The sequence below is a fragment of the Myotis daubentonii genome, chromosome 20, assembly GCF_963259705.1.
Source record: "Myotis daubentonii chromosome 20, mMyoDau2.1, whole genome shotgun sequence".
Taxonomy (NCBI): domain Eukaryota; kingdom Metazoa; phylum Chordata; class Mammalia; order Chiroptera; family Vespertilionidae; genus Myotis; species Myotis daubentonii.
Genome location: NC_081859.1, coordinates 10,075,940 through 10,101,940, shown reverse-complemented (window position 1 = coordinate 10,101,940; position 26,001 = coordinate 10,075,940). Strand labels below are relative to the sequence as shown.

The 26,001-nt window shown below is 45.4% G+C and overlaps 2 protein-coding genes across 4 annotated transcripts in view; one reads left to right on the top strand and one right to left on the bottom strand.

Annotated features, from left to right (window-relative positions):
* The window catches only part of KCTD3 (potassium channel tetramerization domain containing 3), a 34,860-nt gene extending 9,996 nt beyond the window's left edge, over window positions 1-24,864 (top strand). For 2 of the 3 annotated variants that reach the window (XM_059677491.1, XM_059677493.1), the window contains 10 exons: window positions 6,725-6,915; window positions 12,686-12,801; window positions 14,060-14,147; window positions 14,262-14,378; window positions 15,956-16,126; window positions 18,190-18,345; window positions 19,261-19,357; window positions 21,097-21,281; window positions 21,349-21,478; window positions 22,812-24,864. In XM_059677491.1, the coding sequence (XP_059533474.1) occupies window positions 6,725-6,915; window positions 12,686-12,801; window positions 14,060-14,147; window positions 14,262-14,378; window positions 15,956-16,126; window positions 18,190-18,345; window positions 19,261-19,357; window positions 21,097-21,281; window positions 21,349-21,478; window positions 22,812-23,379 (1,819 nt within the window). In that variant the 3' untranslated portion in view covers window positions 23,380-24,864. Of the gene's footprint in view, window positions 1-6,724; window positions 6,916-12,685; window positions 12,802-14,059; window positions 14,148-14,261; window positions 14,379-15,955; window positions 16,127-18,189; window positions 18,346-19,260; window positions 19,358-21,096; window positions 21,282-21,348; window positions 21,485-22,811 lie in introns of all 3 variants that reach the window. The other variant, XM_059677492.1, reaches the window with a different exon arrangement.
* A 787-nt stretch (window positions 24,865-25,651) lies between these two features.
* USH2A (usherin) overlaps window positions 25,652-26,001 on the bottom strand; it is a 390,811-nt gene continuing 390,461 nt past the window's right edge. The window contains exon 71 of the mRNA XM_059677365.1: window positions 25,652-25,758. Within this exon, the coding sequence (XP_059533348.1) occupies window positions 25,669-25,758 (90 nt within the window). The 3' untranslated portion in view covers window positions 25,652-25,668. The remainder of the gene's footprint in view (window positions 25,759-26,001) is intronic.

The following is a 26,001-nucleotide window of genomic DNA, read 5'->3' as shown; positions in this document are numbered from 1 at the left end:
GGAGGTAGTTTCAGTGATTGTGATTTTATATGCGTAGATTGAAGAGCTGTTTCTTCCAGCCGTCAGATTTTCCCTGTTCTCACTTCTGTATCTCTGTTAGATTTAGTTTGCTTTTATTTTCATAGCTAAGTTGGTCAGTACTGCTGGTGGCCTTATATGTTTTAGATCATTCCCAGACAGTATGAAGTTACAGTGGGGCCTTGACTTACGAGTGTCCCGAGTAACGAGTGTTTTTTGAGATACGAGCCATCTCTCGGCCGATTTTTTGCTTTGAGTTGCAAGCTCAAAAAAATTCGGGTTACGGGCCAGCTTCAGATACCCCACCGCTAGTTGGCGCAGCGAACGTCACAGTGATTTGACATACGAGTAATTTGAGTTATGAGCTCCGTCACGGAACGAATTAAACTCGTAAGTCAAGGCCCCACTGTACTCCTTGCTTATTAGATACCTAGCTTCTGAGCCACTTAACTATTGTGGGACCCGACCCAGAGGGATTATGACCGTGCTTTTCTGTCTGCATGTTTCCGTCTCTTGTGCTTCGAGTAACGAGGGGTAAGGCTCCACACGGGTCATGACAAACACGCCGTTGGGAGTGAGGTGGTGACACAGGACAGTCGTGGGCAGAAGTGATGTCTTTTAATGTGTGTGGTGCGTGAGACTTTCAGAGGGTGTTTGGCTTTTACTAATTCTCAGAAAGTAAAAGGAGTGAGGAAGAATGTAGACCAGTGGATTTTATTTTTAATTGGAGAAAGGATGGGTTCTTAGTTCAAAATCACAATTGCTATGAGAAATGATGATGACAGAGAATGGTATAGAACAGTGGTCGGCAAACTGCGGCTCCCGAGCCACATGCGGCTCTTTGGCCTCTTGAGTGTGGCCATGAAGTTTCAATCGCACTGTACGTGCGTGCCCGCATGTGGTATTTTGTGGAAGAGCCACACTCAAGGGGCTGCAGTTTGCCGACCACCGGGTTAGAAGCACAAAATGGTTCTACTACTATAGAACTACTATAGAACCATTTTGTGCTTCTATCCCAGTGGTCGCCAAACTGCAGCACCTATAGTAGTAGAACCATTTTGTAGTAAAAGTACAAAATAGTAGCTTAGACCAGCAGTCGCCAACCGGTGGTCTGTGAGGTCCAAAGGTTGGCAACCGCTGGCTTAGACTATGATACTATTTAATCTAATTGCTGAAAAATCAAAGAAAATGTATTTTGTCACTATTATGTTTAAGAGGAAATAGCCACAATAGATTAAAAAATATTTAGAATGTCTTCTACAGATTACAGATATATTTTAAAGAATCCTTGATGTATTTTTTTAAAATCTGAGTTTATGGTAGGTTTGCCATATGTGGTTAAAAAAAAAAGCCTTTTATATCCATAACCTCGCCTTTTATTTCATTGCAATAGAGGTTCAGTGGAAACTCCATTTTGAGAGCATTGTGTATATTTTTCATTGAAATTGAATAATATGGAAGTGATTTTGTAGATGATTTCCTTTGGGGATGACTCTCATGGGAAGCAAGAATGATTAAAAAGAAAAAATTGAATTTGGGGGAGTGTTATTTGAACGTGTTGGCACACAGATCTGACTTGTGCAGACCATTTCATTTGTGGAGTAGCACGTGCGTCTCTGTGTTGATGAGGGATTCCAGGAGAGCTGTGAAGTGGGCGTGCCGAGTGCCATCTGCATTGCACAACAGCGCTACAGACGCCTGCCTACCAGACGGACACGTGCGGTTGTGCAGTCAGTCCCTGAGTGACAGGTGGGAGGAGGGTGCAATGGCATTTCCTGCTCTTTAATTTTGACCGTAACCTTTCTGTGCCTTCACGGGTGTCAGTGATGTCAGAGCCCAGGCAGAGAGTGACAGAGGGAAAGAACCGAGGGCCCCGTGGAATTCTTAACTTACTCAGCACAGTGGCAATAAGTTTTCCAAAAGAAGAAACTCAAATTATTTTAAGAGGGTGATTTTTCCTGCAAGTTGTTTTTCCACTGCTTTATATACCAACTAGAGGTCCAGTGCATGAAATTTGTGCACGGGTGAGGTGTCCCTCAGGCCAGCCTGCATCCTCTCCAATCTGGGAGCCTGCCTGCCTGCCTGATTGCCCCTAACCGCTTCTGCCTGCCAGCCTGATCGCCCCCTAACCACTCCCCTGCCAGCCTGATTGCCCCTAACTGCTTCTGCCTGCCAGCCTGATTGACGCCTAACTGCTCCCTTGCCGGCCCGATCACCCACAACTGCCCTCCCATGCCAAAACCCGCCTCCACTGGGACCTGTCTCCTTCTGCACGAGACCATCTTGTGGTGACGTTGCGTGCAAGGGCGTGAGGACCACCTAGGCCCGTGGTCGGCAAACTGCAACTCGTGAGCCACATGCGGGTCTTTGGCCCCTTGAGTGTGGCTCTTCCTAAGCCTTAGGAGTACCCAAATTAAGTTAATAACAATGTACCTACCCATATAGTTTATTTTATTTTATTCTTATTTTTTTACTATTTTTTTTTATTAGTTAAGGTATTACAAATGTGTCTTCATCCCCCCCATTAACCCCCATTCCTCTCCCCCCCCCCCCACACACACACACTCATGCTCCCATCCCCCTGTTGTCCATGTCTATTGGTTTGGCTTATATACGTGCATACAAGTCCTTCGGTTGATCTCTTCCCCTTAACCCCTCCCTCCCCTACTTTCCTTCTGGGGATTGATAGCCTGATCGCTGTTTCTCAGTCTTTGGATCTGTCCCTTTTCATCAGTCTATGTTGTTCTCTATATTCCACAAATGAGTGAGATCATGTGGTATTTATCTTTCTCTGACTGGCTTAGTTCACTTAGCATAATGCTGTCCAGTTCCATCCATGCTGTTGCAAAAGGCAAGAGTTCCTTCTTTTTTACAGCAGCATAGTATTCCATTGTGTAGATGTACCACAGTTTTCTAATCCACTCATCTGCTGATGGGCACTTAGGCTGTTTCCAGATCTTAGCTATGGTGAATAGTGCTGCTATGAACGTATGGGTGCATATATCCTTTCTGATTGGTGTTTCTGGTTTTTTGGGATATATTCCTAGAAGTGGGATCACAGGGTCAAATGGGAGTTCCATTTTTAGTTTTTGAGGAAACTTCATATTGTCTTCCATAGTGGCTGCACCAGTCTGCATTCCCACCAGCAGTGCACAAGTGTTCCTTTTTCTCCACATCCTCTCCAGCACTTGTTGTTTGTTGATTTGTTGATGATAGCCAGTCTGACAGGTGTGAGATGGTACCATCATTGTTCTTTTGTTTTGCATCTCTCGGATGATTAGTGACTTTGAGCATGTTTTCATATGTCTCTTGGCTTTCTGAATGTCCTCTTTTGAAAGGTGTCTATTTAGATCCTTTGCCCATTTTTTGATTGGATTGTTTATCTTCCTTTTGTTAAGTTGTATGAGTTCCCTATAAATTTTGGAGATTAGGCCCTTGTCAGATATGACATTGGCAAATATTTTTTCCCATGCAGTGGGCTTTCTTGTTGTTTTGTTGATGGTTTCTTTTGCTGTGCAGAAGCTTTTTATTTTGATGTAGTTTCATTTGTTCATTTTCACTTTAGTTTCAAGTGCCCTAGGAACTGTATCAGTGAAGAAATTGCTTCGGCATAAGTCTGAGATTTTGTTGCCTTTGGATTCTTCTAGAATTTTTATGGTTTCTCGTCGTACATTTAAGTCTTTTATCCATTTTGAGTTTATTTTTGTGTATGGTGTAAGTTGGTGGTCTAGTTTCATTTTCTTGCATGTATCTGTCCAATTTTCCCAACACCATTTATTGAAGAGACTATCTTGACTCCATTGTATGTTCTTGCCTCCTTTGTCAAATACTAATTGAGCATATTGGTTCGGGCCGATTTCTGGGTTCTCTATCCTATTCCATTGATCTATATGTCTGTTCTTGTGCCAGTACCAGGCAGTTTTGAGAACAGTGGCTTTGTAACACAGCATGATATCTGGTATTGAGATCCCACCTACTTTGTTCTTTCTCAGGACCGCTGCAGTATATAGTTTAATTTTAAAAAATTTGGCTCTCAAAAGAAATTTCAATCGTTGTACTGTTGATACTTGGCTCTGTTGACTAATGAGTTTGCCGACCACTGACCTAGGCTTTTATTAGTAGATACATTCAAACCTTAAAAGAAATGGAAGCACAAGTGCACCCTGGGTAGTCTCCCCGGCTTGCTGGTTTCCTACGTTGCTAGGCTTCACTGCTGCTTCTTTCTCGCTGGGTTTGGAGCAGTTCCTTGCACTAATGCAGAGGAGTTGTCTAATGCCACCTTGGAGCTTCACATCGCACTTGAGAGCTTTCGTCTTTGTGGGATTTACTTCTTGTATGTGGTGAGAGATTTAGGAATCTATTTTCTTCCCAGTGGATAGGTACTTATGTTTTGATTGTTACAGAAATCATCCTTTTCACTTAAACATGAACGCTTTTATTTTGCTACACACACACACACACACACACACACACACACACACACAATCTAATTTTAGACTCTTATGATCTTACATGTTATCTCTTCCCATACAGTGTAGGTCAGTGTGTTATAATAAGCTCCAAAACTCGTGGGCCTGGTTCCCTCATGTGTTTCTGTGAGACCTTCCGTGGAAGGTAGCCACACTCCTTGCATAGAATCCTGGCTGCCAGGTATCGGCTCATCGGCTCACCGGAGCAGGAGGCAGGAGGGCGCCAGGATAGCAGCACTCACTCTGTAGTATTTTATATTTTAAATTCTGCATTACCTCTGCGGAAAGTGATAGAGCAAATATGTCTTCTTTGTACTTAACTTTTTAACTTACAAACTAAAGTAAATTTACACATTGGATTAAATTCTGTGGTTGTTATAATTGTTTTCAAATACGGTATCTTGATACTGCTACTCTTTTTTTTTTTTTTTTTTTTGCCTTCTCCTTATTTTGTAATACCCAAATTTCTATAGAGAAAAAAGAACTTGGAGATATGAACCCCGAAGACTAGATTGCATATACAGGGTGTCCCCCAAAAATGTATACACACTTTAACAGCCGACAGCTCAATTGATGTTTCTTTCTTTTCAGATTTAACCTATTGGAATTAATAATGGTATTCAAAGTGTGTATACATTTTTGGGGACACCCTGTAGTGTTATTATTTCTGTTCCTAATGATCACAACATCCCATCACTCACCTCGTTGCATCACTTCTGCCTCTCCTCACTGAACAGTTAGTCCCTAAGAACATCAACATTTGATTTCTCAATGTGTGTCAGTTTTCAGAGTTTGTTAGATAATTGCTTCCATTTGTTTATCTTGAAACATGAATCCCATCTGGTGGCTGAATAGGGTAATTACAGATCATTCAATGCTTGGGAAAATTTGATATATTTCACTCTTGCTTTGAAGTTAATTAAGGCAATCTTAATTCCTGAAATTAATAAGAAGGATCCTTTTTTTTTTAAAAAAATGTTTTTATTGATTTTAGAAAGAAGAAGGGAGAGGGGTAAAGAGACAGAACATCAATGATGAGAGTGCATCATTGATCAGCTGCCTCCTGCACACCCCTTACTGGGGATCGAGCCCCCAACCCGGGCATGTGTCCTGACCAGGAATCAAACAGGTGACCTCCTGGTTCATGGGTCATGGCTCAACCACTGTACCACACTGGCCAGGCTAGCATACATTTTAAAACAAAAATGGAACGAGTGATTTCATTTGGGTCTTTCAGACTGTCATATCTAAGTACCTGAGTTTGACCTTTGGACGAATGTGTTAGGTTGTACATAAAGGAACATTATTTTTTTCTTTGTTTTGTTTATCCTTTTAGCTGAGGCAGAGAAGCTTTATAGTTTAGTTTCATCTATTTAGTGTAACTTTGAAGATAGGTAGGCATTCTGTAGTTAAAGTCAGGTCGCCCATTGCCACGATTGCACAACTGCGCAGGGTCCAGATGTGGGAAGGCTTGCCGTACAACCACACGGAGTACGTGTCTGAAAGACTTATGATGTGGGGAAATTATTAAAAATTTACAGGTGTGATATCAGAAATTAAATATTAAAGAAGGCATTAAATTTATGTGGTCAACTACAGATCTGAATCCTGGGACGCCTGTATGTACGGGGAATTAATTAATAGGCCTCTTTTCCACTTAGAATGAAACCTTTCAAGTCCAGTCCTCAGAAGGGTTTCCAAGCCTCGGGTTTCCTGCGTTTGCTGGTGCCGAGGTGTTGGAGGGATGTTATATCCATCGCTCCTTCTCTCAGGTGCCTGGGGAGACTGTCCTCTCAGGTACGAGAAGCAATAGATTGAGAGTGTGTGGTCGCAGTTACTAATAATAACTGAAGGGTAATAATGATCCTAAAATTCCGATTTTTGTTGGCCATACCTACCCAGAAATAATGATAGTAGCAATTTTTTTGTGGAGAAAAATGGAAGGTTTAGCTTAAGTTGCTAATGCCCCCCCCCCTTTTTTTTTTTGAGGTCTTTCCTAAATTATTCTTGGCAGAAATATAGAACTCTAATCTCTTTGTAAGTGGTCTCGATTTTGTATGTGTGTAAGTAGAAGACATTTCAGGACTGCTTTCCTGGATTTTAGACGGTAAACACCAACAGCGTTTTGGTTTAACATAAAGGCAGGGGGTGAGCTGTGAACAGCAGACTTTGTGGCGCGTGCGCTGCGCTGTCTGCTGAGTTGCTGCGAGTCACCTGTGCCCGTTCTCACTTGACAGAATCAAAGAGTCCTCGGGGTGGCAGCAGGTGTTCACAAGCCCGTACTTGGACTGGACAGTCGAACGAGTAGCTCTGAACGCGAAGGTGGTCGGAGGGCCCCATGGAGACAAGGACAAAATGGTCGCCGTGGCCTCGGAGAGCAGCATCATCCTGTGGAGTGTCCAGGACGGAGGCAGCGGGACGGAAATCGGTGGGAAAGCTTCGTTTCTGCTGTATTTGCTGGTGTCTGTGATATCTGACGCTTAGCGGGTGCCCGTGAATAGCAAAGCTAATTGGTGGTGACGGGACCGCTCAGTGGGAGAGAAATGGTCTTTAAGGAGGGGAAAAAGTGACGTTTTAGTAGGAAGAGAGTCTTTGCACCACTTTACTGCACCCGAAACCTAGCGCAGAAGAATTTAAGGACCAGTACAAGTCAGGGCCGCTGCTCTGCCGCGTGCCAAGCGCCTGCTGTTTACCCAGCGTGCTCTGCACCCGCAGTGCAAATGTTAGCTGGTGCTCTAGCACAAAGCATGTCCACACCACGAGCTTGTGGCCAAACATTCACATAAAAGCTCTTCACTGACCGGTCGGTGCTGGTACCGAAGAATAGAAGCAGAGCTCCAGGCCAGCCCCAGCCCTGTGCTCAGCTGTTCACAGGAAAGCAGTGCAGGTCTGCAGACGCCATGTGGTCCCCGTGGAGTCTCTGACTCAGAGGCTCACTGCGTCGCTCTGTGGTCCTGCTGGGCTCCTGGCGGCCTCTCCGTCCGCTGAGCCGCCTGTCCAGTTGTTCCTTTCCCAGCAGGCATGGGCATTCTGTAGCCAGTAGATGCCATCACCTGACCTGCGAGATGCTTCCTGCCTGTTTCACTTCCAGGATAAAAGTCCCACAGACATTTCTGGCTTTTAAAGAGTTTTTCACGTTTATTTAAAAAATAATAATATATATATATATATAATTTCCTTATTGATTAAGGTATTACATATGTGTCCTTATCCTCCCCCCCATTGCCCCCCACCCCCCACTCATGCCCTCACCCCCCCTGTTGTCTGTGTCCATGGGTTAGGCTTATATGCATGCATACAAGGTCTTTGGTTGATCTCTTCCCCTGAACCCCACCCTCCCCTACCTTCCCTCTGAGGTTTGAGCATCTGATCGATGCTTCTCTGTCTCTGGATCTGTTTTTGTTCATCAGTTTATGTTGTTCATTATATTCCATAAATGAGTGAGATCATGTGATATTTATCTTTCTATGACTGGCTTATTTCACCTAGCATAATGCTCTCCAGTTCCATACATGCTGTTGCAAATGGTAGAAGTTCCTTCCTTTTTACAGCAGCATGGTATTCCATCGTGTAGATGTACCACAGTTTTTTAATCCACTCATCTGCTGATGGGCACTTAGGCTGTTTCCAAATCTTAGCTATGGTGAATTGTGCTGCTATGAACATAGGGGTGCATATATCCTTTGTGATTGGTGTTTCTGGTTTCTTGGGATGTATTCCTAGAAGTGGGGTCACTGCGTTGAATGGAAGTTCCATTTTTATTTTTTTGAGGAAACTCCATATTGTTCTCCACAGTGGCTGCACCAGTCTGCGTTCCCACCAGCAGTGCAGGAGTGTTCCTTTTTCTCCGCATCCTCGCCAGCACTTGTCGTTTGTTGATTTGTTGATGATAGCCATTCTGACAGGTGTGAGATGGTACCCTATTGTCCTTTTGTTTTTGCATCTCTCAGGTGATTAGTGACTTTGAGCATGTTTTCATATGTCTCTTGGCCTTCCTTCTGTCTTCTTTCGAAAAGTATCTATTTAGGTTTGTTGCCCATTTTTTGATTGTTTATCTTCCTTTTGTTAAGGTGTATGAGTTCCCTGTAAATGTTGGAGATTAAACCCTTATCGGTGATAACATTGGCAAATATGTTCTCCCATGCAGTGGCTTTCTTTTTTTTTTTTTTATTAAATATACTTTATTTTATTTTTTTTTATTTTTTTTTTTAAATATATTTTATTGATTCTTTACAGAGAGGAAGGGAGATGGATAGAGAGCGAGAAACATCGATCAGCTGCCTCATGCACACTCCCTACTGGGGATGTGCCAGCAGCCAAGGTACATGCCCTTGACCAGAATCGAACCTGGGACCCCTGAGTCCGCAGGCCGACGCTCTATCCACTGAGCCAAACCGGTTAGGGCTGCAGTGGGCTTTCTTGTTGTTTTGTTGATGGTTTCTTTTGCTGTGCAGAAGCTTTTTATTTTGAAGAAGTCCCATTTGTTTATTTTCTCCTTAGTTTCCATTGCCCTAGGAGCGGTATCGGTGAAGAAATTGCTTCAGCATATGTCTGAGATTTTGCTGCTTGTGGATTCCTCTAGTATTTTTATGTTTAAGTCCTTTATCCATTTTGAGTTTATTTTTGTGTATGGTGTAAGTTGGTGGTCTAGTTTCATCTTTTTGCATGTATCTGTCCAATTTTCCCAACACCATTTACTGAAGAGACTGTCTTGACTCCATTGTATGCTCTTGCCTCCTTTATCGAATATTAATTGGGCATAGTGCTTTGGGTCGATTTCTGGGGTCTCTATTCTATTCCATTGATCTATGTCTGTTCTTGGGCCAGTACCAGGCAGTTTTGAGAACAGTGGCTTTGTAATACAGCATGATATCTGGTATTGAGATCCCACCTACTTTATTCTTTCTCAGGATTGCTGCAGCTATTCGGGGTCTTTTTTAAAAAAATATTTCTTTTACTTTAAACTCTGAACATTTGTTCTCAATGGACCCAGACCTGGCAAAACATTTTTTGCATAAGAGACAATAAGGCAAGTTACTAACATCTATAAAGTTGAAGGAAAGGTCATTTTATTTTTAAACTTTTCCCACAGGTTGCCCAGTTCCTTTAAAGTCCCCCCATTCCGCGGGTCAGAACGGACAGGCCGTGTTTGTGGGCCTCTTCTAGCTTAGACGGTGCAGGTGCAGGCGGAGGGGCAGCTGCTGGCCCATGTGGAAGCCAGGGATCCATCTCTAAATGGGAGGACAACACACCTTAACATTTTATTTTAGATTATAGACAGTTTTAAATAAACTTAATAATTTTGAAAGGTCGTCAGAACATGTTTAAAAGGTATACTGCAAAACACAGCAACGTATCGTTGTTTCGTGTGTTTCTCTGGAGGCGGGAGGGAAACCTGGATTTCCACACGGTAATGTAGTGGACAGTGCTGAGGCTACAGCGATTGTAAGAACTGAAGCTGCTAGTAGAGGGTAATGGAAACGGTTAAAATAAACTGAGTGAATCTTGGGCAACTTAGAGTTGGTTACCCCCAACCCTACCACCAGAGATTCTAGCAAACGTAAGACCTTACCACACGTCACGTCGCCAGGACCCCGTACTCCTAAGATAATGAGTGAAAAAGGGAATAATGACCCAGAAAGGGAGTCGGGTGTGGGGTGTGTGTTTTTTCTTTCTCAAACTGCCCCTGTGAGGTACAGTCAGCGAAGGAGCCTGCTGGCCGTGCTGTGCTTGCACCAGCTCCTGGGGGAGGAGCTGTGCTGTGAGGCCCACATAGTAATTGTTCGCACTCCGTACGAGACCGTTCGTTATCCCACGTTCTCCGGGCCTGAGGGCAGCATCCGGGCGGTGGCCAGGCTGGTGTGTCCGTGACGGGCTGCCCTCCCTCACTGTGACTGCAGGGAGCAGGGCGGGGCTGCTGGCGGGGCTGCAGGCTCTGTGTCACCCAGCGGGCCCCGCAGGACGGGCCTTGTCATTGCTGGTCCTGCCCCCCCCTGCGGAGGGCGGTCAGGCTGCGGGGCCTCAGCAGCAGTGGCCCTTTAAATGCCGGTCATTCAGAACGTCCTCCTCGACTTCCTAGGCCCTCCTCTCGCTCTAGAGCAGCGGTTCTCAACCTGTTGGTCGCGGCCCCTTTGGCGGTCAAACGACCCTTTCACAGGGGTCGCCTAAGACCATCCTGCATATCAGATATTTACATGACGATTCATAACAGTAGCAACATGACAGTTATAAAGTAGCCACGAAAATAATTTTATGGTTGGGTCACAGCATGAGGAACTGTATTTAAAGGGCCAGAAGGTTGAGAACCACTGCTCTAGAGTAATCCATGTAGTTTGGTTTTCCTGGTTTTGTTTCTACCTTTTGCTGAGCCTGTGGTACTGCAGGTAGTTTCACATGTTTCGCATGCTCCGAACAATTGTTTGACGTCAAAATGAAAGTCCTGTTCCGTAAGAATTCTTGAAATTGCACGTGAAATGATGATTTCTGCTTTGAAGTGGCAAGTTTCCTTCTCAGCCAGGTCTGGCCAGAGGGCTGAGCTTTTTTGTGTGTTAATTTTGCTGTTTTTTTTTTCTTGGTTGGACTAAAATAGTATATTCATGTACATAAATATGTATTTACACATACAAAAATATACATATGAGACATTTCTATCAATAGCCGTGTTTTTTTCTTTCTTTTCATCCAGTGTCGGTCATTTTTATTCCTGAGAGATGTCTGGCTTTAAGATCGGTTAAGACTTTTCACGGTGTTATTGATTGCTGCTGGTCTTGTGTGCAGTGCAGTTTTGCACAGAACGAGGAATACCCACTACAGGTGTACAGTTCAAAAGAAATCAGTTTTCTCTCCCGGCTTACGGTTTTAATACATGCTGCCATTGCATTTAATTGGTTGTTCCTCCCGATGACTTCTTCAATGCCTTGTTTTTCGTAAGCTAGATGCTGAGAAAATTGTTCGTGTAGTCACATAATAGGTACTTTTTTAAAAAACAAAAAACTGATACGTGACACAGCTTAAAAACCACATTAAATAGGTGAGGTATTTTCCCATTATTTTTGGATAAAAAGACATTTTCATAAAGTGTTTTTCAAATAATTAAGGTGATACTATTTGTGTCAAAATTGGATTGTGACATTTTGAAGGTGAACTAGACACCGAGACCTTCCGCTGCAGCTGCTTTAGAGATGAGAGAGCAAGAACCAGGAAGGCGGCGGGCAGCCTCCCGAGAGCCAGGGCCCCCGCCCCAGCCGTCGGCGCCCAGGGCATCCCAGGCTTCCCTGCGTCAGACCTCACGCTCCTGCTCTCAATGTGGAATGTTGGTCCTTCCAACCTCCCTCACTACTCCCCCCCCCCCCCCCTTTCCTCAGATTCCCTGGGCTTCCCATGCCCAGTCCCCCAGTTGATGAACTCCTGTTCACCTTTCTAAAAACCCACTCACACGACTTCTTTCCTAAGAAATATCCTCAAACCCTTCCTACTCCTTGGTCCTCTCTGGGTAGTTTATACCTGTGTATCTTCTGTTACTGTTACCTTAGGCTCTAATTGGCTGTTGGCATTTTTTCCTCTATTTATACCATAAGCTCCCGGCTTGTGTTGTCAATCCATGGCCTAACATAGTGCCTTTTGTATAAATTACACTGACATCTACTTGCTGGGAAATGAGGGGTTTAGACAAGCAGAGTAAAGGCCTGGGTGTCTGAGTGTTGAATGACTCCTTTGTCCCCCACCCCCACCCCCCCTTTTTTTTCTTATTTCCAGGTTCTAGATCATTGAGGGTCCCAAGTCTGTATTCCTCAGACCAGTGGTTCCCAGACACCTGATCCACGAGTTGCAGCTAAATCTCCATGTACTTTCTAGCAGCGCAGTGGCTTTCTGATTGAGGGGCCTGGCATAGCTCCTGGGGCCGGTTATTTTATTTTTTTCTTTTTAAATCTACCTGGCAAATCAGAATGATCAACAGGTGTGGGAACCATGGCTTCCGATGACAGGCCGTCCTATTGGTGTGCGAGGACTTGGGGCAGGCGTCTGTCTGCTTAGGAGTGTGTAAGCTGCTGAAGAGTTGCTTCTTTCTGGTCCCCAAAGTGTTTAGCACCTAATTTGTAGACATGAGCCTAGGTTAAAAGTAGTCGCCTTTAAGATGTTTTTAAGGTTTGGGTTTGATTGATGACTGATCAGCCTCGTTATTTCTCATTACCGTTTAGGAGTGTTCAGCCTCGGCGTCCCCGTAGACGCTCTCTTCTTCATCGGTAACCAGTTGGTGGCCACGAGCCACACCGGGAAGGTGGGCGTGTGGAACGCCGTCACTCAGCACTGGCAGGTGAGTCCTACCTGGAGCAGGTGGCAGCCATGAGAGCGTCTGAAACTCCTGCTGACTGTGCACCTGCTTGCTTGTTGTGGAGTCCATTTTGTTTCCGTTTGATTTTACAGAATAAGTGAATAAATTTAGTGGCAAATTTGCTTCTGGATAAAATTGGACTGTTTTTAAGAATTGGAAGTCATTTTGCAAAAAGTGTTTAAATTGTGATTTGCCATTTATTTCCTTGACATGGCTTGAGTTGCAACTTTTAGCTCCTTTTGCGTTTTCCTTTCCACAGGAACGGGCCTGGGTTCTGTGCTTTCACACTTGCTGCTCTGTCAGCACGTCCTTCCCCTCCCCTTCCTCGGTGACTGTCCAGTTCCCGAGCTTCACTTTTCTGCACGTTTCCGTGGCCTTTGCCCTCCCCCCGCGCTGGGCCTCAATGAGCCTCCTCCCCCCTCTGATCGTGCTGCACTGTTGTTACTTTTCTTGTTGCCCACAATGCACAAGCCTCTCATCCCTCTTCCCAAGCTGGAGTGCCTGGTACGCGGAGAGCATTGCATTGAGTGGCACCTGTGAGGTTTCATGCGCACCTCCTAGCTGTGCCAGGGAAGAGCATGGATCTTCCTTATTGTCACTGCTCTGCTCTAGCAAACCATACTTTCGGTTTGGTTTGGTTTTGTAGTAAAAATCATGCCCCTTGCTTTTCTTTTAGCACAAATATAAGCAGCTATTAATTTGCAACTATGTTGATCTGCTTGGAAACTGAATTTTTATTCTGGTGCTTGAAAAAACAAAACATGAAGCGTATTTGCCTTAATGCCGTTTCCTAGGAAACAGGTGAAGCCTGCAGCGGGCAGAGTGAAAGTAGGGGAGCTGTCTTTTCACAGAAAGGAAGGTTATCCAGGGAAGACGTACTCTGCGGAAGTCGCTTGATCTGTGCTCTGGTCTCAGGCTGCCCTCGCTAGGTGACTGAGCAGGCCTGATCGCTGTGTGCCCTGCTCAGACCTGGCCTTCCGGTCCTCAGAGTGCTGCGGTCTCAGAACCATGTGCCCCTGTGGAAATTCACATTTTTAAAAGCTTTAAAGGGAATCACATACGTGGTCCTTCACCATTTGCTGTGTGTGTGCATGCATGTGTGTACGAACAAAACGCCCATTTCTAAGCCCCACCTACAGTGAATCTTGGTGTGTGTTTTTTATTAAGAATTTTGAGAAAATGGAGCAGAAAATAAATTGTAATTAATATCTGACATCTGATGACAATCTCGCCGCATCAGGTTCAAGATGTCGTCCCCATAACCAGCTACGACACCGCGGGGTCGTTCCTCCTGCTCGGGTGTAACAACGGGTCCATCTATTACATCGGTGAGTGAGCACGTCCTGCTCCCCAGGCTCTTAAACGACAAGAACACGTCACCCCCTTTAGTGTTAAACAAACGCGCTGTTGGTTTCGACGTGACCGGAGCGTTTCTGTTTCAGACATGCAGAAGTTCCCTTTGCGGATGAAGGACAACGACCTCCTGGTGACCGAGCTCTATCACGACCCTTCCAATGACGCCATCACGGCGCTGAGCGTGTACCTCACCCCCAAAACCAGTCAGTGCCCGCGGCCCTGCGTTCTCCCCGCTGCAGCGCTGGGACTCCATCCCCGCCTGCAGGAAGCTTACACTTGCTTTCATGTGGAAGTCAGGCATGGCCCAGAGAGGGGTGTGACATCACACCGGCCGCCTCCTCCGGCATCAGCCCAAATTACCAAAATATTGACACATTGACCTTCCTATTGCAGCAGCTGATTCTGTTTTGAAATTAGGCTTTATATTTTTTAACCAGAGACAAAAGCTCTTAGACTGCTCATCTTTATTGGACATAGATGAGCTTATTTCCTTTGCAGATTTCAGATTTAAGTTCTGGAAAGACATTTTACTTGTAAGTTCAGTGTCTATAACTTCCATTGCCTTTCAAAGGCCTTTGCAATGCAATTAACAAGTTCTGTAAATTACAAAGTTTTTATATTCTGGGGTGAACAGTAAACATACATGGGAACTTAATAAATTATCAGTAATGAAAAGAATTTTAGGAAATTTATTAAATTTCCTAAAGGAATTTTAGGAAATGTGCACAATGATATCGATAGGTGTGAATGTCACTGATAAAATGTCATTTTATGTAATTCACTAAAGGAAATAATTCTGTGGTCCGAAAAAAAAAATATTCTAGTGCACCAGGGGGTTTGGATTGAAACTGAGGTGAGATTTTAACTGTATTGGGCTCAGCGAGCCAGGCCAGGCGCTCTTCATTAATGCTTTCCCGGCCGTCTCTGGCTCCTCCGTGGCTGTGATGGACAGGTGGGTGCACAGGTTAGAATCTTTGCTGCCCAGCCCTTCACAGCAAGCTTGCCCTCTGCAGAGTGAGCGGCAGTTCCTCTGTCTGAATTAGAGGCTACGCTGCTTCTGCGGAGGCAGGAGCCGCCTACAGGCCAGAAGTGCTTTCCAGGGCCTTCAGGGATTGAGGCGAACCAGGCCAGGAGCTGGTAGAGTCAGAGGCTCCCTCTCTGAAGCTCTTGAAGAGGACAGGCCACCGAACCCCATCCTTCCTTAACCCTGGGTGGGGCCTGGGCACTTGTGTAGAAACAGAGCCACAGATGGCCTGACGGGAGGAGCTGGGCAGGGTTAGAGACAGCGCGGTGAGTGTGATGTAACCAGGTGGGGGGTGTGTGTTCCAGGGCGAAGGGTTTTGAAACTGTAAAATAGGATATACTATATACACCACTCGACTCCTCCAGGAAGATTCTGTATTGCAGCAGAGTACAAGGGATGGTCATGCTGGGCTAGAAGGAACATGGGCTATGGCTTTGCATCCGGTGTGTTGCTCAATAAATGTTTAAAGAATTCCTATGATGTCTCGGGCACTCTACAGGGTGACCTGGATAAAAAGGTGATTTGGCTACTGTCCGTTGAGGAGTAGAGGTGGGTAGACGGGAGTAGATGATCCGTGTGAGAGAGCTGCTATGAGAAGCCGACACAGTGCAGGGGAGGGTCCCCGGTTCCTGAGCTGGGCCGATGGGGCTGGTGGGGCACTGGGTCTGCTCTGCCCCACTCGCAGGGGAGCTTTGCCAGGGCAGCTTCCTGCATGGTTTATTGTGGCCTAATGCCCCCCCCTCGCCTGTGCCCCAGGTGTCAGTGGGAACTGGATTGAGATCGCCTACGGTACCAGCTCTGGGGCAGTGCGGGTGATCGTGCAGCACCCCGAGACGGTGGGGTCGGGCCCGCAGCTCTTCCAGACCTTCACCGTGCACCGCAGCCCCGTGACCAAGATCATGCTGTCCGAGAAGCACCTCGTGTCGGGTAAGGGGAGGGCCCTGCTGGAGAGGAGGCCGCTGTGGAACCGTGCCTGGGGATTCCCTAGTTTCACAAACGGGAAGACCAGCAAAGCAGCCTCGTGCACATTCCTGGGCGTATTTTCCCTTCAGTACAAAATACCATTTTTTACAGATAGGTATTTCTTTAAACATTTTTAATGCAAGCTGAAGTACTTGCATCACTGCACTCGATGAGAAGTCTGCGGGGCCAGGGCCGCAGCCAGATCCGAAACCAAGCCCACGTGTCCCCTCCTCGAGTCGGCACCTCGTGTGTGAAGAACTAGCTTCTGCGGCAGAGCCGACTGCAAACCCCTCCAAGAGGGAGGCAGGGGGTCCGGCCGGTTGACCCTGTGAGAAAGGCTGTTTTGCAGGGTTCTTTTTACATGGCAGTGCTTAGAAACCTCAGCAGTAACTGCTCTTATTTTGATGGCGATATTGTAGCATGTGCCAAAGAACTACAGTAAAACTTGCATTTTAATATCCACTATTTCATATCGGTTTGAAATTTAAGTAAATTTGTCAAGAAAAATGTCCACCTTAGCCACTAATCTGGAGTACTTTATGCATGCAGTGCTCAGTTATGTTATTCTGCCACCTGGTGGACATCAATATAAGTGTAAAAAATATGTATATACTGGTATAAATGTAATGACATTCTTTTTCCACAGTGCAGTGGTTCTCAACCTTCCTAATGCCGCAACCCTTTAATACAGTTCCTCAGGTTGTGGTGACCCCCAATTTCATTGTTATAAATTAAACATAATTAAAGCATAGTGATTAATCACAAAAATAACATGTAATTATATATGTGTTTTCCGATGGTCTTAGGCAACCCCTGTGAAAGGATCATTCGACCCCCAAAGAGGTCGCAACCCACAGGCTGAGAACCGCTGCCATAGTGTTTGTTTTCATGTCTTAATAGTATGAAGTTTTTAATTAACAAAATTGCCATAGTTGCTCATTTGAACCAAATAACAAAATTTGCCATAATTTTACAGATTTTTAAATTTTTCTGAATCCTTGGGTTAATAGTGAAATCAGGATATTATTACCCATGAAGCTGAATAAACAGCCTAGAACTAAATGTCTTTTTAACAGAAAGCTGGTATTCTGAGAATTGGGAATTTTGTTACCTAAGTAACATTTGTACATTTTTTATTCCTATTGCAATTAGCCAAAATTAAAAATTTTGAAATTTCTTTCTAAAGTTTTGTTTTAAAATGTGCAACTATGGCATTTTTCCAGTAAAAACTGTTGTATATCTACAGTTAATTTCAGATGTTTTCCTAGTATTTACTGATGAGTTCATAACTTATTGGTAATAAGTTTTTGGTAATAACAAGTTTCTGAAATCATGTCCAATTAGTATACATTTTTATTAAGGTATGCCACAAAATTTACAGTAATTTAAAAATATAAGCCAAAAAGTATCATTATGTGTTCAGACCAAAGGGGAAAAAAAGAGAGGCTACTTGTTAGGATTATCTCAGTATATGCCCACTTAATATTTATATGAAAAAGTAAATGAAGTTAGAGTATATTTTTACAATACATACTCTTACTTGATATAAAAATAGTTCTCAGCTTTATAGGGAATCTTAATTTTCCTCATGTAACTATCAGTGGGTTCCTAATAGCTTCTGACAAATGTCATTTGTGAGGATATGTTTTCAGTTGCTCCTGGTCTAGGTTGTTTAATATCTGAGTAACATAAGGAGAAAGTTTCTGCGGTTTAAAAAACAAACTAGGCAACTTGTTTACTATCTTTTCTCTTACAAATACTTTTCTTTACCCTTTTCTGCTCCATAGGCTACTTTTATGAGGGTCCATAGGTGTACTTACATGCCTTACATGTGCAGAAGGAAAACCATATTCAGCTCTCTCAAATTAAGTGTAATTTTAAGATAAACATGCCATTTGCCACTCCAAAAGATGTGCTGTGATCTCTTCAGTGGTGATCACAGTGAAAAGTGAGTGTGTTTGTGGAAGTGTTGGCTGGTGCTCTTTCAGATCCGTGTTTACTAGCTCCGCTGTGTTCCTCCCTCCTAGTCTGTGCAGATAACAATCACGTCCGGACGTGGACGGTGACACGCTTCAGAGGCATGATCTCGACGCAGCCCGGCTCCACCCCTCTCGCCTCGTTCAAGATCCTGTCTCTGGAGGAGACGGAGAGTCCCGGCAGCTACTCCTCTGGGAATGACATCGGTGAGCGCTGTCGGCTTTCCCATCCCGTGTGGCCGGGGCAGAGTGTGTGAACAGCAGTAGAAACCTGGAAGTGAGATTTAAATTATGAAATCCATTTAAAACAAATTTAGTACATATCTCCAAAGGGTAACTATTTTTGTTTATAATTAAAAGCCATGATGGTTATGTGAATTGGAGCACTTTATTTCTTTAATGAAGATGTAATTGTTCATCTCATTAGGTATGATTCACATAAGGTAATGTGTGAATTATATTGTGTACATCATATACTTTTGTGAATAATACTTTGTTATTTTAGATATTGAGTATGACGGGGTTAGAGAATTATTAAAATATTACATTTAAGTTTTTTATGAAAACACTTTTCTTTATGCTAAGGATCTTTCTAAAATGGATGAAGTCAATGATTTGCCTTGCCAAGTACAACCAAGTAAAAATAATTGAATCTTTTCCTTAATTAGATAAGAAAACTTTGCAGGGTCCAACAGGCTTCTGATTCATTAAATTCTATTTAATGGGGTTGCACTTTATTTTTAAGATTTTTGCATGTTGGCTCCCCCCCCCCCCCAAAAAAAAAAAAGGTCAATACATAAAAGCAACTGAGCAATTCTCAAAGGTGGTGAGTGAAGGTGGAGCTTATGCGTTCCTGGGTTCCCACAGGCACTGACCATGGACACCCCTAAGCTTATTCCTGCCTTCAGCGTTAACAGCCTCACTGCACAACAAACAGTTTTGAAACATGCATTTCTTAAAAATGTTTTAATGCACGTTGAAGTCCTCGCATCATTGCATTTTGTCTGTTTGACGTGGAATGCGAGGCCACATTGACAGGCGTGAAAAATCCTTTTCCCCCCCAGTATTAATGTTAAATGAAACCATTTAAACTTGCACTTCTTTTGGCATCGTCTGATCAAGGGCCCTTTGGAGAGCGAGATGATCAGCAGGTGTTCATCCAGAAAGTGGTCCCCATCACCAACAAGCTGTTCGTCAGGCTCTCCTCCACCGGGAAGAGGTAAGGCTTCTGGGCGGGTCCTGCTCCGGACTCCCCCTCCTCAGACAACAGTGTGGAGTCGCTGATGAGCGTGCAGGCACACACACACTGCCGAGAGGAGTCTGCCCGCTCCCTGGCCTTGCTTTACCGTGGAGTCAGGCCAGGATATCGAGTGCTTGTTCTCTAGGATACACGTAAGGTTTCCTGATGCTGAACAGTCAGGAAGGACCAGTGACGGCAGAGCAACCAGGAGTGGGAGGGCGGGCAGCTGACCCGAACGCGGGTCTGGCGCTTCCTCTCAGCAGCCGCCGACACTCACCCTCGGTTGCTTTGTTTCTCTGAGCCCCGGTTTCTTTATGAAAGAAGGTCCACACCTTGTAGGACAGCACGGGATCAAATGAGTAAAGACACGACCTGCCCGGTGTGGCCCTGCCAGTATAGCTGCCGAGGAGAAGTTAGTGTCCTCTTCCGTGTCCATTCGACTGTTTTAAAAATGTTACCGCCTCAGACACATTGAGTTATAACATTTCTCTTCTTTAAAGACACAACATTTTTTTGCATATCAAAATTCCTATTAGTACTTAAGAAAGTTATGGATACTCATATTAATGTTACTCTGCTTTTAATAATTTCTCAGTTATCCTTCAGCATATTATTTCTAATTTCTTACTATTTTAATAAAATCTGAGATGATAATTTTTTTTTTTTTTCCTAAGATGATAAATTTTTTGTCCAAGTTCATTGCATGAGTTGATTCTGGAAAACTTTATGTACTAAAGCCTATAAGGTAAAGACAAAATTATTACCTTGAGAAATGTTATAAATCACTCAGTGTTCTGTGCATATTTGAAGAAGCTGCCAAATGTTTATTAAAACTGCTGTTGTAACAACCTCTGACAACGTAGTATTTCATCTCCTTGTTCAGGTCTAACCTCCTCCCTCCTCTCTTTTTTTTTTAAATATATTTTATTGATTTTTTACAGAGAGGAAGGGAGAGAGATAGAGAGTCAGAAACATCGATGAGAGAGAAACATCGACCAGCTGCCTCCTGCACACCCCCTACTGGGGATGTGCCCGCAACCAAGGTACATGCCCTTGACCGGAATCGAACCTGGGACCTTTCAGTCTGCAGGCCGACACTCTATCCACTGAGCCAAACCGGTTTCGGCCTCCCTCCTCTCTTTAGCTCACACAGTAGCAATGTGTTGTACCAACCACAGTTAGTTTATACCTGTTAACTTTATGATTCCAGAGGAAAAGCTACATTTATAAAAATAAGCAGAAATAGAACAGCAGCCCCTTAAGCAGCTAATGCGAAGCCTTCTGCTTACAGACAGCTCAGGCTCCGAGAGGTCAGAGGATCATCCTAACGGAGGGTGCTCGCAGGCCTCTGTACACCGCTGTACGTGTCCTCTGGTTTCAGTTGTTTGTCATTTACACATAAATCTTAAATGACTTCCAACATCTTCTCTAGTGAATGTCTATAACTACTTTGAAAGAACTGCTCATGTCTTACCAAGGATCTTTGACTTAAATTATTTGCCTGGTTTTGATGACTTTTACTACATTATTTTATAAGAACCTTTTCATGAGACTCAAAGAAACAAAGTTTAACTTTGATTCCTGTGACTTGCCTTGACCCCTTTACATCTGTTTATGTATGTGGTGTATTCACCTCTGACTCTAATTCAGATTTTGGAATTACTTTGTCTGCAATGCTGTCTGTCCCGTGGTTTACGACTGTGCGCCGTCGCTTACAGAATATGTGAGATCCAGGCGGTGGACTGCACGCCCATCTCCGCCTTCACCGTGCGGGAGTGCGAGGGCTCCAGCAGGATGGGCTCCCGGCCCCGGCGCTACCTGTTCACCGGCCACACCAACGGCAGCATTCAGATGTGGGACCTGACCACCGCCATGGACATGGTCAGCAAGAGCGAGGACAAGGGTAGGTGTCCTGGGAGACCGGGGACGGGACGGGGCGCGGGCAGCCGTGTAATCCTGTGCTTCCTCAGATGCAGGCGGCCCGACGGAGGAGGAGCTGCTGAAGCTGCTGGACCAGTGCGACCTGAGCGCCTCCCGCTGCGCCACGCCCAGCATCAGCCCGGCCGCCTCCGTGGTGCAGCACAGCCGGCTCCAGGCCAGCTCCAGGTGGGCGGGGCTGCTCTGGGGGACGCGTTCACAAAAGCCGGTTTTAGTCACATTGCACAGTCACACTTTACGTTGCTGTTCAGTTCAAAAACACTTTTCTCACTAAAGGTCTCCACTGCATGCATCTGGGTCTTTGCATAGGAAGGCATTTTTACCCTTTACCTTATTTTGTGAATTTCTGCTCATTTGGGTGCCTGTTTTGTGATCGAGAATCATTCAAAGGAAATCAGAAAAGTCATCATCTGTGACTTTAGATAGTATGTGGCATTTTTGTTCCTGATCTTGACACTGTGCAGTTTGTTCTCCTGAGGTGTCATTGACACACAGCCAGCACTGCAATACTTACTGGTGAACAACATAACGATTCGGAATTTGCATGCATTGTGTACTTTTAAGACAATGGCATATTATATCTTTTTCGTTAATGTATTCTAAAAAATCCAAATCTAAACTGAAGGCCCGATACTGAATTACGTTGGTTCTACCGTCGTTTTAAAGCCCTTTCTCCAGCTTTTTTCAGCTTTCCATCCAGAAACTTAGCTGGGGTTACAGGAACAGTCACAAAGGCGTGAGGTACAGCGTAGGGAATGCAGTGGGACCTCGTTTCTCGAGCTTGATTTGTGCTGGGGGCTGTTGGAAAAGCGAATCATTCCTTCCTATTAGAAATAATCGATTCAACCCCCCAATGATTCCTGTTTTAACCTTTCTTCTATATAGATAGTACATGGCTAATTAGCTGTGTAATCTATACACAAACACTTTTAAAAGAACATGAAAACAATTATAAGCAGCAAGGAAAGCAAAACACAAATATTCACAGCACAATATTCTGAGATTTTAGCCGAGGGAAACTGCTAAAATGTGTATTTGTGTGTTCTCTCCTTAATCACCTGAGGGAGGCGAGGCTGATCCTACAGGCGTCAGCATGGAAGGGCTGTTAGGGTGAGAAGCGAATTGTTCGAGAAACGAGGTTCCACTGTACAGTCAATACTGTAATAACCTTGTCGTGTCAATGGGGCCTAGACTGACAGGGTATCACTTTGTACATTACATAAAGGTCTGATCACTGTTGTACACCTGGACTCATACATACTTTATGCCACTGTAATTGAAAACAGGATCCCGCTTCACTGACTACATCTGGGATATTTGCATGGGGAGTTTATACACACGCAATTTTATAAAGTACTTATATGTGTTTATATACAGAAATAAGAACAAGAAGGTAGTGTCTTCACATATTTATGTCACGTGCGTACACTGTGGTTTAATTCCTGAGACGTGCCCCTGAAGAATCTCAGCAAGCTCTGACCTGTGATTTCTAAACCTGTTCCAGCCTCCAGCTGCAGCACCAGGAGACCATCCAGGAGGCAGCCACGTATGGCTCCGTGCGGCCGTACCGGGAGAGCCCGCTGTTAGCCCGGGCGCGGAGGACTGAGAGCTTCCACAGCTACCGCGACTTCCAGACCCTCAACCTGAACAGAAACCTGGAGCGCGCCGTGCCGGAAGACGCCACCTCGGGCCCCATCCAGGCGGAGGTGAAGCGGGCGGCGGGGGACTGTGCTGGGCCCGAGGGCAAGGCTCCTGGAGCCGAAACGAGAAGCGCGAGAGAGTCCGATGGTGGGTCGGAAGCGCACAGAGCAGCCGACGCTGCCCCGGAACCCAAGAAGAGGGCGCCCGAGGATGACGGTGACAAAGGGGAGCTCCGCAAGAGAGGCGGGTTCGACGGAGGAGGGCTCCTGGGCAGGAAGAAAGGGCCCCACCTGGCCTCCTCGCCCAGCACCTCCGATGGAGGCACCGACTCGCCCGGGACCGCGTCCCCCTCTCCCACCAAGACCACGCCGTCCCCTCGGCACAAGAAGAGCGACTCCTCGGGGCAGGAGTACAGCCTGTGAGCTCACCCGGCAGGCAGGGTGTTGTTCATTCAGAGCAGGGTGGGGAGCCTTTTCCTGCCAGGGCCCGTTGGCCATTTGACATTGCGTGCAGGCCGTACGAATTACCAGCTTCGACGGGAGCCTGCTGCATGTGGTCGAACATGCACCGGCCTCGCCACCCTGCCCAGGCAGGGCCTTGTGCAGCCTGTGGGCTGGACGTTCCCCACCCCTGCTTTCGATGGAAGTCCAACTCCTGGGTCCAGTACACTAGCTTCTACACCAAAACTTGACAAAAACGTCGGACTTTACTATCTTTTTCACAGAATGAGATGGATAAAGAGAAAAAAACTAGAGCTCTTTTGACCTTTTTGAAGATTATTTTTAGGTTTACAAGCACGTTCAATTGATCATTTGTAAAGCTAGTCCAGGGAGCTCAGAAATACGTGTAGGAACCACCCCACCTTAACCAGATGGCACCGTATAGGTGAGCACCCCTGAGAATATGGGAACCAACCGACCACATTCCTCATGTAGATTATGCCTGAGGCCTGCCTTGCAAGGTTATCGTAAATCACTCACCTTCTCTCCGTGGAACTTAGTCTCTCAACCTAATTGTGATTGCACAGTGTTTACCTGATACTTAATGAGGTGCTATGTTTGTGGAGAAATACCGTGTCATTCAAAACACTATTGATGTTGAACACCAGGCTGCCCTGGTGGCAGAGTCGCTGAGGGTACTTGTAAGTGTAGGTCTTCAATCTTAGCACGCGTCACCAATAGTAAATGCCCAAAGTCCACGTCAACTTTCTTTCAAGTGGGAGCAGTTGTCCGTGTTTGAACAGATGGAATGATAAGGACAAAGCTATGAGCGCCCAGAAGGGAACACTACCAGTGCGAGTCTGCCTCGTGTAGGAGCCACCGTGTTAATAATCCAAACTATTTAATCAGAACGTGGCTACTTTGTTAATCAGTTAATTGCCACACATCCAAAACAGAACCATCCCCCTTTCTTCCATATGGGCTGGAATATTTACGAATTTCAGTTACCATCATTTTCTTTACAAACCCAGAGATGTCACTAACAAGTCTGATTTTAACATTGGGCGACCAGAGTTGATATGCGAGGTTTGTGGCTCTCCATGCGCATGGCGTGTGGGGAAGGCCCGCCGCTTGCGCCTATAGATAGATGCTCAGGAGACTACAGCTCTGAAATTTTGTCAAAGGTTTGGGCTGCTGCAAAAATGTTATTTTGAATATATTTTAAATTGTAAGAAAAGATAATTTTTTGTATTTTTTTTCCCATGTGATTGGAATGACTTTCAAGTATCTGCAAATAGGGTAATTGTGAAGCATTAAGCATTTATTGGTGAAAAATGTATATATTCTCATTCCAGGAAATAAGTGAGTAAAATTGAATAAATGCTTTAAAGTTTACCATATTGCCAGTGGTTTCACAACCCTTCTCCTGTATTTATTTATCAAGTCAAATAAAAATGATGAAGACTACCTGTGTTTTCAGTTGTTTTAGGAACAGCTGTTTGAAGTGTACCTACATGCATTTGTCCACGTCTTCTTCCCATAACAAAAAGGGAGGTGAGAGGGAGCACTTAATACGTACGAAAGTAACTTACATGGCCAGTGAAGCACAAGATGGGTGTTACTAAGGGCTGTAATTACCTGTCCCATCTTTCTCGTCAGTCACATAAAAGTTGGGTGGGAAAGTGAGAAAATGTAAAAAGCTGAGTACTTAACACAGCCTTTTGCAAGAGTGAAGGCTGCTGGGAACAGACCCTAACTGTGATGCTGGGGCAGGTCGGGAATGTCCCTGAACAGTGTAACCGAGTACAAACCCTTCCCCAAGGGTGTGGCCTCTGAATGACCCCGCTGGGCTGAAGTCGGGGTTGGTTCTGCGGCTGTGACCGTTGGAACGGCTGTTCCTTACAGGGTTGTGGGACCCGCAGGGACATGCTCTCGGAATCACTTCGGCCTGAGACTGACTTCTCTTCACTGGTAACAGCCCTGCGCCCACTGACTGTTTTACCTGTGGTCTCTCTGCCAGGGCCAGGGCCAGGGCCAGGTGAAAGTGTAGTTTTCAGCTTCCTCGCAATGAGAGTTTTCGTGTGCTCGGCACCCTTTGTTTCAGACACCAGAACAACGACCTCTGCTAGACCTCTGCTAGGGGGACCGTCCCATGTCATTCAAGGGTGACAGATAACGAGCAGCGGCTCTGCCTCTGGCGTGTCGGGGAGACGGCGCGGGAACGGGGCGTGCAGCCACGCCCAGGCTCACTCACGTTTGCAGGCGGCGGCCCTACAGGTGGGTGTCGGTGAAGGTGGTGTGCTCCTTGGTCACGGAGCTGAAGCCCTTGATGGCGTTCATCAGGTCCTCCTCGTCCAGGTACTGGAAAGAAGCCGTCTGGTTAGGGGAGGCTCGCGGTCGCAGCGCCCACCACCCAGCGGCAGTTCCAATCCCCTGCGCTCCACTGAGGTGTGGCCGGAGCCTCCTTGCCTTAAACTCACGGGAAGCAGCAGGTCACACGCACAGGTGAGCTACACACTAAGCCAGTGTATGTGTCCTGGAGGAGCGCATTGTGCCACACCTTCATCTTTCTTTCTAAGCCTGTGTTCTGGTCAGCAAAGCAGA